This window comes from Sus scrofa, unplaced genomic scaffold (assembly GCF_000003025.6).
Source record: "Sus scrofa isolate TJ Tabasco breed Duroc unplaced genomic scaffold, Sscrofa11.1 Contig303, whole genome shotgun sequence".
NCBI classification, from domain to species: domain Eukaryota; kingdom Metazoa; phylum Chordata; class Mammalia; order Artiodactyla; family Suidae; genus Sus; species Sus scrofa.
In genome coordinates, this window is record NW_018085171.1 from 56,227 (window position 1) to 68,691 (window position 12,465).

Genomic DNA, 12,465 nt, shown 5'->3' on the forward strand with positions numbered 1-12,465 from the left:
TCTATTTTTATTTTTTATTAAAGAATAGTTGATTTACAATGTTGTGCCAATTTCTGCTATATAGCAGAGTGACCCAGTCATACCTATATATACGTTCTTTTGTCATATTATCTTCCATCTTGTTCTATCCCAAGAGTTTGGGTATAGTTCCCTGTACTATACAGTAGGATCTCATTGCTTATCCATTCTAAATATAACAGTTTGCATCTACTAATCTTAAACTCCCAGTCCATCCCTCTCTCTCCCCTGTCCCGCTGGGTAATGACAAGTCTGTTCTCTATGTCTGTGAAACTGTTTTTGTTTTGTAGTTAGGTTCATTTGTGCCATATTTTAGATTCCACATATAAGTGATATCATATGGTATTTATTTGTCTTTCTCTTTCTGACTTACTTCACTTGGTATGAGAATCTCTGGTTCCATCCATGTTGCTGCAAATGGCATTATTTTGTTCTTTTTTGTGACTGAGTAGCATTCCCCAAAATATTGTACTTCTGCTATTTTGGTGGCTGGTGTACTTTATTGACTTCATCTGCTAGCATTATTCAAAAGCCATGCATTTATTATATTTTTAAACTCAGTAATTCTTGTTGGGATTTCATCTTCTAAGAGTTAAGTGAATCCCTCTTGTTAGCTCCCTTGCTTAGTATGTCTGACTAATTAATAACTTTGTAGCACGTTAGGCACCCTCTTCCTACTCAGTTACTTTGTATGAATTGTTGACTTCCCTTTCTACCTGGTTGTTAGAAGTAATAACTGAAGCACATTAGTCTTTCTGGTTGTTGGTGAAGAAAAGGACTTTTTCCCCATGTTACTATCTTAACATTTCCATGTCTATTATTTAGTTTTACGAAACAGAACAAGGAAATACCTATGCTTAGAAATGCATATATTCTTTCTGGAAGAAACAAACAAAATTATTAATTACATATAATAGTACCTTTGTTTTTTAAAGTCATTAAAAAACAAGTCATAATATTTATTCATATTTTATATTGCAAATATAAAATGAATTTCTTTTGTATCATTGCAAATTCATGGATTTTCATATATTCAAATATTTTTAATTAATCATCATCATAAAAATAAATTATATATAACATATATATATAATTTAAAACATAGACACATATTTTTTACACTTAAGTTATCTTAACTGTTTTTGGAGTCCTTGCAAGTTAACCAGGTTTAGAACATTTCAACTGTGATAAAGATTGTGTCTTTACCAGAGAATTTCACATTTCCTCTCCCTTTGCCCTAATAACTCTGTTTTCTCTCATCGGAAGATTTGGAAATTTGATCCACAGCGCCACCAACTTTTTCTCAACTATACAACACATGTTCTTGTGTCTTTACATCCTCGTGTGGTGTAGATGAACACTTTTGCTCATTGTTTGCATTGTCTTTTACCATCTTGCTTGCAACTTACTCAGCTCAGAGAATTTTCCAGGCAGAGTTTACCTCAAGCATATCACTGTCTTTGAAAAATATAATATCCAGGAGAAGAAAAGCTTGAGGAAATGTTTATTTTATTTTTTTTAGGTATACTTACTCTTCTTTTAGGACATTGCTAAATTTTTTGGAACGAATATAAACAAATGAAAAAATTCTACATGACACCCTGGTCTAGTGACCTCAACATACTTATGAAAATTTGTACTGTATTTGAGTGTTGCTTTCTCAATTTCCTTCTTTCTTTGCTCCATTCCAGAGTGAATCAGAAGAAACCCCAATCTTTGAAAAGACTTCTTCTTTTGAGGTGTCTTTTATGTTGCGCAATTTCTAGTTTTACCAGAATAGGTAAGATTAACACTTAGTGTCAAGAATTTCTGAATCTCTTTCTTTCTCCACAGAACTCTATCCTGGGGGAAAAAAAAAAATGCAAGAGGCTGCTGAGACTGCTGGTCTACCCAATCACTGAACCATAAGGGATTTAACATACCATGGGGCAAGAAGAACCGAAAGACAAACGTGAGTGCATTTTCTCCTTTCAATTTTAAAGAGACATTTAATTATGACTAAGGTTTGAAAATATGAATTGATGATCGTTGTAGTTGGGAGGATTGAAGATGGTGATAGGGATGAGGAGGCTGAAGGAAGTGTAAACGATTTTGGAGAAGGAAGGACACAGATTCAAACATTTGGGGTGTAGAAACTTCTTTATGAAATGTAAATTGGGGCAAAAGAGGAGATAAAGTATATAAAAAGTAAAATGAGGAGTTCCTGTCGTGGCTCAGTGGAAAAGAATCTGACTGGTATCCATGAGGACACAGGTTTGATCCCTGGCCTTGCTCAGTGGGTTAAAGATTTGATGTTGCCTTGAGCTGCGGTGTAGGTCCCAAACATGGCTTGGATCTGGTGTCTCTGTGGCTCTGACGTAGGTTGGCAGCTGCAGCTCCAATTCGACCCCTAGCCTGGGAACCTCCATACACCACAGGTGCGGCCCTAAAAAGCCAAAAAAAAAAAAAAAAAAAGGGTACAGTGAAAAGAGAGTAATTTGGGAAGATTCCTTACAGGGAAGAGAGAAGAAAGATACAGAAAACACACTGAAAGGGGCAGTAGTGTAACCTGAGTCTCTGAATTTATCTCATTTTATGTTTCACTTATGAGACACAAATGGATTCGTATTATAAGACCATTAAAAATACTTTTGAGAAATATATAGAACAAATGCAGAAATATGTAACTTTAAAATTAATGTTTCTCTGTCTCATCACCCCACACAAACTTCAATGGAATCACGATAAAATGGTCCTGAAAAGTCACATTTTTATGTAACAATATGTTTGGGAGTTTTTTTCTGTCAATGCATGCATATGTGCATGATTATTTTAATTGCTATATAGAATTTCATCATATGACTTCACCATAATTTAGAGTCTCTGCTATTGATGATACATATGTAAGTATTAGGTTCCAGGGTTTTTCTGTTTCCAGAATTAATGCAGTGAGTATCCTTTTACAAAAATTATTTGGGTTATTTCTATAAGCTAGATCTCTAGAAATGAAACTGTGGCAAATATAATGCATTTAAAATTTAATAAATATTCCTAACTCGATCTGTCTAAAAGACTTTCTAATTTATACCTCATCAGTAGCATTTATTCCCTTACTTAGTGTTTATTTCCCTCAGCCCTGCAACACCACATGTTTCAATTTACTTTTTAAAATCTGATAAATGAAAAATTTTGCTATAATATTTTGGCTTATATTTCTCTGATTGAGCATACTCTTTGTTTGTTTAATGGCTTTTTATAATTTCAGCAAATTAAATTTTTAGCCAATTTCCTGCTCAAACTTTTGCTCAGTTTTTATTTATTTATTTGTTTTTTAGGGCCACACCCGTGGCTTATGGAAGTTCCCAGGCTAGGGGTCGAATAAAGCTACAGCTGACAGCCTACACCACAGCCTCAGCAACAAGGGATCCAAGCTGTGTCTGTGACCTACACCGCAGCTTATGGCAACACCAGATCCTTAACCCACTGAGCAAGGCCAGGGATCGAACCTGCATCCTCGTGGATCCTATTTGGGTTCCTTAACAGCTGAGCCATGAAGGGAACTCCACTTTTGCTCCTTTTTTTTTTTTTTTTGGCTTTTTAGGGCCACACCTGCTGCATATGGAGGTTCCCAGGCTAGGTAGGGGTCGAATCAGAGCTTCAGCTGCTGGCCTAAGCCACAGCCACAGCAATGACAGATCCGGGCCTCATCTGTGACCTATACCGCAGGTCAGGGCAGTGCTGGATCCTTAACCCACTGAGTAAGGCCAGGGATCGAACCAGCAACCTCATGGTTACTAGTTGGGTTTGTTAACCACTGAGCCACGGCGGGAAATCCTTGCTCCATTTTTAAATTGATTTTTGCAATTCCTTATACAGTCTAGACATTAACATTGTGACAAGATTTTTCTTCCACGTGTTCCTTGTGTTTTAACATTGTTTGTATTATGTTGGATTTTTATGTACCCAAATTACTGATTTTTTATGATTTTTGGTTTTTTTTTTTTTTTTTTTTTTTTGGTCTTTTTGCTATTTCTTGGGCTGCTCCTGTGGCACATGGAGGTTCCCAGGCTAGGGGTCGAATTGGAGCTGTAGCCGCTGGCCTACGCCAGAGCCACAGCAACGCAGGATCCTTAACCCACTGAGCAAGGCCAGGGACCGAACCCACAACCTCATGGTTCCTAGTCGGATTCGTTAACCACTGCGCCACGACGGGAACTCCTAGGTTTTTTGATTTTTGTTTTTCTTTATGGCTGCACCCATGGCATATGGAAGGTCCCAGGCCAGGGACTGAATCCCAGCTACAGCTGGGACCTAGGCCACAGCTGTAGCAATTCTGGATCCTTTAACCCACTGCACTGAGCCGAAGATTGAACCCTTGCTGCTGCGGCAACCCAGGCTGCTGCAGTTGGATTCTCAACCTACTGCACCACAGCGGGAACTCCTGATTCTTGGGGTTTGAATCTTGCTTATAAAAGTCTTTTCCCAATCCACCCTCCCAGTCATTTACATTTTTCATATAAATGTGTATATATGTGTATGCATATATTTATCAGTGAGCTCTAAAACTGATTTATTCGGGAGAAATCTTTAAGCTCTCTTCCAGACCTAAAGTGTTTTGGAGGACCTCATCCTTAGTTTTCTCCTGGGTAGAATGAGCTTCCCTAGTTCTTGTGGCTGAGAAGAAGATAACCTATTAGTCTTTCTTTTTTTCCTCATAGAAGGAGGCCAGCGTTCCCAGCTGATCCCTTGGGCCATTGCTATTTTTTTCATGTCACTTCTAAGTGCCTGTTTTATTGCAAGTTGTGCGGGTAAGTTATTAGCAAAAGTGGAATTATTCTTGAATTATTTACTCAAACAACTTTTCTAAAGTTGCTCTAAACTTTTTGTTGTCTTGATTTTCCCCAGCATATCAATCCATAATGCCTTCAGGGTCTTGGATTTGATATTCAGCGCTGCCTATTTGACCTTCTATTCTTTTATGATGCTGCCCTGTGTCAGGGAAGGAAAGACGGAATCTAGACCTTTTTCTATACACCTGAAGGTTGGTGACTGTAGTAAGTCATGCCCCATTTTGGACCATGATCACAAAGGGATGCATTTTACTAGTAACCAGCAAAAAACCAACTTTCAGATGGACTGAAATCTGGCTTTGAAAAGAAGAATAGTTGGAAGACTTGTTCTTTCTGATATCAAGACATTGTATAAATTATTATAATTAAAGTAATAAAGTCGAGGTACAGTTGTAAACACATAGTCAAGAGGAAAAGAATAGAGTAAATTACAGATTTTTCATATACAAACTCTATGTAAAATAGAAGGGGATAAAGCAGAGCTGTGGGGAAAGGCCTGTTTTGTTCATATTATGTGGTAGAAACCATCGATTATCCATATTTTAAAAATGACCTTGGCCTCCTCCATCATATCGTGTACAAAAACCAACATTAAGTTGGATTATTGTCCAAAATGTAAAGAGAAAATGAAAAACACTTTTTATTTATTTTATTTTATTTTTTGTCTTTTTGCCTTTTTCTAGGGCCGCTCCTGCGGCATATGGAGGTTCCCAGGCTAGGGGTCGAATCGGAGCTGTAGCCACCAGCCTACACCAGAGCCACAGCAACATGGGATCGGAGCCGTGTCTGCAACCTACACCACAGCTCACGGCAACGCCGGATCGTTAACCCACTGAGCAAGGCCAGGGACCAAACCCGCAACCTCATGGTTCCTAGTCGGATTCGTTAACCACTGCGCCACGATGGGAACTCCCGAAAAACACTTTTTAGAAAATACATGGAGAACATACTTATGACCTTGAAATGGGGAATGATTTCTTAAACAAGTCACAGCATGTGCTGGTCATTAAAGAGAATATCAGAAGTTTCCCAGTGGTCAGCACTCAGTGCTTTTACTGCTGTGGTCTGGGTTCAATCCCTGGTTCGGAAACTGAGATTCCACATCAAGCCACTGCACACCATGGCAAAAAAAAAAAAAAAAGGATCAATGAAGTATCCTACATTAAAATAGAAATTCCTGCATGACAAATAATACCTCTAAGAATGAATACGTAAAGTCATAGGAAAACATTTGTAATTCATACAATCAATAAAGGATTAGTGTATAGAAGATATACAGTATTCTTTCAAATCAATAGGAAAAATATTGACACTACAATAGAAGAATGGGCAAAGTCTTGAATAGGCACGGTAGAAAAGAAAATGTGAAATGTCTAATAAACATATAAAATATGTTTAACTTCCTTAGCTTTCTGGGGAACTTCCTTAGCTTTCAACTCACAGTGAGATACCATGGCAAACACACAAGGCTGGCAGTGATTAGTCTGGAACTAGCAATTGATGATCATGCTGTGGGGCAACTGGACCTCCAGGGACTCAGCCATAGAAAGCATACAGCAGTATAACAGCGCTGGAAAAAGTTGCTGCTGTCATTGCCAATACGTCTATCCTATTACCAGCAATTCTACTCTTAGGCATGTACCCTGCAGAAATGCACGCTTATGTGCTAGGATGCATGGTTGAAAAAGGCTCAGAGCAGCATAGTTCACAGCAGCCAAACACTGGAAACAATGTAGATATCTACCAGAAGAGGAATAGATAAATAGATTTTAGTTCATTATGACAATAGATCGCTTTACAGAAATGGAAACCAATGCATTACGGTTGCATGGAACCACATTGATAAATTTCAGAAACAATGCTGAGCAGAAAACAGAACTAAAGAATTCATTGTAAGATTTCATTTATATAAAGTTCAAGAGCAGCAAATCTGGAGAGTTCCCATCGTGGCTCAGCAGAGACAAACCGGACTAGTATCCATGAGGACACGAGTTTGATCCCTGGCCCTGCTCAGTGGGTTAAGGATCCAGTGTTGCTGTGAGCTGTGGTGTAGGTCCAGACGCACCTTGGATCTGGTATTGCTGTGGTTGTGGTGTAGGCCTGCAGCTGCACCTCTGATTTGACCCCTACCCTGGGAACTTCCATATGCTGTGGGTGTGGTCTTAAAAAAAAAAAAAAGGCAGCAAATCTGATTTATTTCATTTAGGGATGTATTATTAAGTGGTAAAATTTTGAAGCAAAGCACGAAGTGATTACTTTAAAAGTCATGACATGATAACCTTTAAGAAAAAGGGAGGGGAGTCGCTTTGCATTTTGGCTGTGAAGGCCACGGGACTGTTGTTGGTACTGTTGTGTTTCCTGAGTTGGGTTGTTTTTACCTGGAATGTTCACTTTACAATAATTTGAGAAAAGTGCACTTTTTATATTTTTCACGTCTTTAGTTTGGTTATATTCCAAAGTGAAAATATTTAAAAGGTAAATATGTAAGGCTCGTAGAACTTTGCAGAACTATCACTGAAAATCTCCACCCGAACATAAAGTCTGATAGAAAATTATGCTTAAAGCCCATGCACAGAAAGGTTTGCAAAACTACCCATAGAAAGCACAGAATGGACAACATGATAATAAAAATATTAATTTTTAAATTCCTTTCACCTGGAGCTGGAATAGAGGAACCACATAGGAAGAGCAGAGAATGTGGGGGCCTTAGCTGTTGGAGTTAAGAGAAGAGTTAGCGCCGTCAGTTCCCACTTCCCTAAGAAAATGGTTATACAGGAAAAAGAAACTAAGTTTTTTTTCCTCTTTGATAGTGACTTATCACAACTTTCTACGCTGTAAGAGAGGAATCAGAGGTTTGTGGTCACGGGAGCACCACCCAAGGCTGACATGCGTCAGAGAGAAATCAGAACTGAAAGGTACGGATAGCAGAGAATGTCTTTCCTATTTCCATTTCCTTTCAAATTTGTAATCTGATTCAAATTGTATCATCTATGCACTATACATATTTATATATTTCTAAGGCAAAGTAGGAGAGATGGAAAGAACATAAGAATTTGGGACAAAAATGCCCATCAGGGAGTTCCCGTTGTGGCTCAGTGGTAATGAACCCAACTAGTATCCATGAGGACATGGGTCGGATCCCTGGCCCTGCTCAGTGGGTTAAGGATCCGGTGTTACTGTGAACTGTGGTGTAGACTGCAGATGTGGCTCGGAACTGGTGTTGCTGTGGCTGTGGTGTAGGCCGGCAGCTGCAGCTCCAATTTGACCCCTAGCCTGGAAACTTCCATACGCCGTGGGTATGGCTTTAAAAAAAAGCACATCAGCAAATTGAGAGAGAATTATTTCTCATGACTGTAACCAGTTGAATAACTGATGGCAGAATATTAACAGCATATTTGTGAGCCATTTTTGGCATCCAAAACATAACATTAATTCCATTTTCTTTTGATTCAGACATGTCAACTGTTTCCTCCTAGAATATACAGCTTTGCCAAAGTATCTTTATCTCTTTTATTATTCTGGAATTTGTAAAGGCTTATTTGGGAGAATGGGAGGAAATGCATGAGCATTTTAGCAGGTTCTTTGCCTCCTTCAGATAAAAGGTCTTGCAAAAGGCTTTGATATGGTACTGCTTTAAATATGGTTATAAAGACATGTAGGGACATTGAAAAATGATCATGTCTTCTAAGAGAATACTTTGTATGTGATTTAGCTACTTTGACTCAGAAGATATTTAGAAATGTAATTGTCAGGATTTTTTTTTTTTTCTTTCAAAGGAGGGACAGAATGATATTGGTAATCTTGGTATTATTCTTGTATTAGGTAGCGGAATAGCTGTGCAATCTGTTTCAGAGACTCCTTGGTAACAAATTTTCCTTTGCAAATTTTCACCTGAGGGGGCACCTGGAATTGCTGTCCTGAGGGCTGGAGAGCCTTCCAGTCCAATTGCTATTTCGCTTTTCATGACAGCAAGACATGGGCTCAGAGTGAAAGGAATTGCACAGAGCTGGGGGCGCATCTGGCCACCATCAGCACAGAAGCTGAGCAGGTATGTTGGGAGGCTCACAGCAGTTTCTCTGCTGGGTTCCCTCTCTTGGCAGAGGCAGAGAAAGAGAAAGTTCTCGGTTCTGCTCAGGCCCCTCTGTGCCTTTGCTTCATCTGGTCCACCTGCCTGGACAGACTTTTCTTCCTCTCTCATTTTTCTTCATATGATCAACTTCTTTGGGTCTTTCCATGTGTTATTGCTTCAGAAAACTACCCACATTCCCCACTCTACCCTCCCTATTCTAATTTGGAGGCAAGTCCGTTGTCCTTTGTGCCTTGTGTGACCATGGAACTTCGTTCAGTGTGCTGCAATCGTCTGTTCACTACTCCAAGTCTTCCTATCCCTCCTACTTTGTAGATGGCTGGAGCCATGCCTTACTCATCTCTGCATCTCCAATGGCCTCTGCAGTGCTAGGCACACTAGATAGGGCTTGATCAACGTTTGATGAGTGAGTATATCAGGAATGAAATCGCTTCTCAGGATAAAGCATAGGAAAAATGATTCATATATATGGTTGTTATTCTTAAAAAAAAAAAAATCTCAGAGTTCCCTTGTGGCTCAGCAGGTTAAGGATCCAGTCTTGTCCCTGCTAGGGTGTGGGTACAATCCCCAGCCCGGGAACTTCCATATGCTGTGAACGTGGCCAAACCATTAAGAATTAAACAAACAAACAAACAAAAAAAAACTCAAGGTAATTTCAATTTTTTAAGAACTGAATTTAATTTTTTCATGTAATATATTTCCTTATGCGCACCATAACCCAGATTTTACCCTTTTCTTGGCTAGCAGGGTTTCCTGGAATATTCTTTTTCCATGGCTTTGCAATGGATAGGTTCACCAATTATTTGAATAAAATGGAATTTAATGAAGTGCTCAAACAATTAGTGAAGGCAATTTTTATTTATTTATTTTTATAATGATTTTTATTTTTTCCATTATGGCTGATTTACAGTGTTCTGTCAATTTTCTACTACACAGCAAGGTGACCCAGTCGCACATACATGTATACATTTTTTTTTCTCCCATTATCATGCTCTATCACAAGTGAGCAGACTTAGTTGCCCGGGGTATACAGCAGGATCCCATTGCTTATCCATTCCAAAGGCAATAGTGTGCATCTATTAACCCCAAATTCTCAGTCTCTCCCACTCCCTCTCTCTTCTTCTTAGCAACCACAAGTCTGTTCTCCGTGTCCATGAGTTTAATGAAGGCAATTTTAATAATAAAAGTTCCTAAAAGTCCAATCCTGTTAAGCACCTTGCTAAGTGATTTGCAAGCTGATCTCAATTTTCACAGAGACTCCATGAAGTAGTGGTGTTGTCCCTTCTGGAGTTGGGAAAACTGGGGTTTGGGAAAATCAAAGCAGTTACTAACATTACACACTTAATGTCAGAGGCAGGACTTGAAAAAAGATCTGATGCCAATGCTTTGGGGCTTAACTAATAATTTATTTGACCCCTTTCCTCTTTTCCTAACATAGCAGCTATTGCTTGAGAAATGCAAATGTACTTATCAAAATTCACATTTTTTTTGCAGAACTTCACTACTCAATTTTTGGAAAAACAATTTTCATATTTCCTGGGACTTACTAGTGAGAACCATGAAGGCCAGTGGCATTGGGTGGACAAGACACCATTTAATCCACAGATGGTGTGAGTATACTTACTGGGGCCAAAGAGCTTTATTGGCAAAGGCGGGAGGAAAAGAGCAAGCAGAGTTCATTTTGGAGTGGAGTATGGCAATGTGAGGATGCTTACTCAGAATAGAGCACTGAGTGTTCAGTAACCTCAGTACTAGTATACTACTAAACTAGTGTCAGACAGTGCAATTCTTCTTTTTTTTTTTTTTTGCTTTTTAGGGCTGCACCTGCAGCAAATGGAGGTTCCCAGGCTAGAGAGTCTAATAGGAGCTATAGCTGCCAGCCTACGCCACAGCCACAGCAACGCAGGATCTTAGCCACATCTGCGACCTACAGCACAGCTCACGGCAATGCCAGATCCTTAACCCACTAAGCGAGCCCAGGGATCGAACCCACAACTTCATGGTTACTAGTTGGATTCGTTTCCACTGTGCCACGACAGGAACTCCATGGACAGTGCAATTCTGTTTTCCTAGGAGCATTTTCTCTGCCTTGTCCTCCGACCTACACCATATTCATGCAAACACACACACCTTTTTTTCATTTCAGATTCTGGCATGAAGGTGAACCCAACATCCATCAGCGAGAAAACTGTGTCGTTCTTGTTAATGAGCAAGACAAATGGGGCTGGAAGGATTTTTCTTGTAAACTTGAGACAAGCAGGATCTGTAAGATACCTGGAATAGCCTTCAGCTAGGAACCTGTGAAGGGGTCCTTGTGAAGAGAACAGACAAGAACCAACGGGCACAATGTACATGCATCATTGGGACACAGAACATTCTGGGTCATAGAACATTGTCAGGCATGATGGCCTTATTTATTTTTGTTTGGTTCATTCAAGGTAATGTGTTTTTGTGTGGCATTTTGGTGGCAAGAATCATTCTTTTCTATGAGACTCAATTTCATTAACTTTGCTTTTTTGATGGCAGTTCAAGGTATTTGCTTTTCATTTGGTGTTCATTGGTGATGGATCTAAGAGTGGCGTGAAGGGTACAACCTCTAAGTCATTGCTTCTTCTGCTTTGAATCTTAAAAGTTCCAAGGTGGGATATTCTGACTTGTAGTGGTGTACCCGTTTTTTTAATCCAAATATCACAAACCCTTTAAAGTTTTAAAACATTTTTATTATATGATGCTTCATTTTTCAGACCTTTCAGTAGTATCAGTCATTAATTGATATTTCATGCGCAAAATATTTTCTGAAAAACACTATAAAATAATTAGATTATTGTATTGCCCAAGGAGAAAAAAAAAAAGCTATTTACTTTAAAAAAAATTTACTTCTCACTCCACTTTAAATGCCTTCCCATGGTGAGGAGTCTCCAGCTGACTTAATTTCTTTTTGAGTGGAAAAGGGCCTGAGAGGCTGCCTTAACCAAACTCCTTTAATTCTGTAGACCAGAAAACAAAACCTTGGGAAGCCAAAGAGCTAACTAACCCTCTCACAGCTAGTTTATAACAGAAACAGGACAGTGGCCCCAATCTGCTTTTCATAGCAGGTGAAATGTAGTCCCTTTGGCATCACAGGACATTTCTGGAAGTGCCATGGCCTCTTGGCTAAGAGATAGATAATAGTTCTTAATTATTTGTGTAATATTGTATTGGTGTTTCTCTCTCTCTATATATATGTATTTTTGTCTTTTCTAGGGTGGCACTTGCAGCATATGGTGGTTGCCAGGCTAGGGGTCTAATCGGAGCTATAGCCACTGGCCTAGGCCACAGCCACAGCAACTCGGGATCCGAGCCACGTCTGCGACCTACACCACAGCTCACTGCAATGCCAGATCCTTAACCCACTGAGCGAGGCCAGGGATTGAACCCGAAACCTCATGGTTCCTAGTTGGATTCGTTAACCACTGAGCCACGACGGGAACTCCATGTTTCTATATTTTTAATATGAATCAGAAAAATATCGTATTTCCAATCCATTTATGT

At 39.3% G+C, this 12,465-nt stretch overlaps 1 protein-coding gene across 5 annotated transcripts; it reads left to right on the plus strand.

The window, feature by feature from the left end:
• The first annotated feature begins 1,416 nt into the window (after nt 1–1,416).
• LOC110258710 (C-type lectin domain family 4 member D-like) lies at nt 1,417–12,248 on the plus strand. Of its 5 annotated transcripts, none has more exons than XM_021081972.1 (7): nt 1,686–1,757; nt 1,852–1,969; nt 4,716–4,805; nt 7,658–7,762; nt 8,744–8,895; nt 10,429–10,544; nt 11,081–12,246. In XM_021081972.1, the coding sequence occupies exons 2-7, from the start codon at nt 1,942–1,944 to the stop codon at nt 11,226–11,228; spliced, it is 639 nt and encodes a 212-aa protein (XP_020937631.1). In that variant the 5' UTR covers nt 1,686–1,757; nt 1,852–1,941; the 3' UTR covers nt 11,229–12,246. The 5 variants fall into 5 exon arrangements, 4 of the variants coding, with proteins under 4 accessions (XP_020937634.1, XP_020937631.1, XP_020937633.1 ...); XR_002341227.1 differs by lacking the exon at nt 1,686–1,757 and adding an exon at nt 4,903–5,038 and having other exon boundaries at nt 1,786–1,969; nt 10,429–10,542; nt 11,081–11,772; XM_021081974.1 differs by lacking the exon at nt 1,686–1,757 and adding an exon at nt 4,903–5,051 and having other exon boundaries at nt 1,786–1,969; nt 11,081–12,248.
• Nucleotides 12,249–12,465: the final 217 nt, after the last annotated feature.

Coding starts and splice junctions, on each gene's coding strand:
- LOC110258710 (XM_021081972.1), top strand. CDS start 1,942: ATGGGGCAAGAAGAACCGAAAGACAAAC. Junction 7,763..8,743: donor AGAGAAATCAGAACTGAAAG/GTACGGATAGCA, acceptor TTTTCACCTGAG/GGGGCACCTGGAATTGCTGT. Junction 10,545..11,080: donor CCATTTAATCCACAGATGGT/GTGAGTATACTT, acceptor TTTTCATTTCAG/ATTCTGGCATGAAGGTGAAC.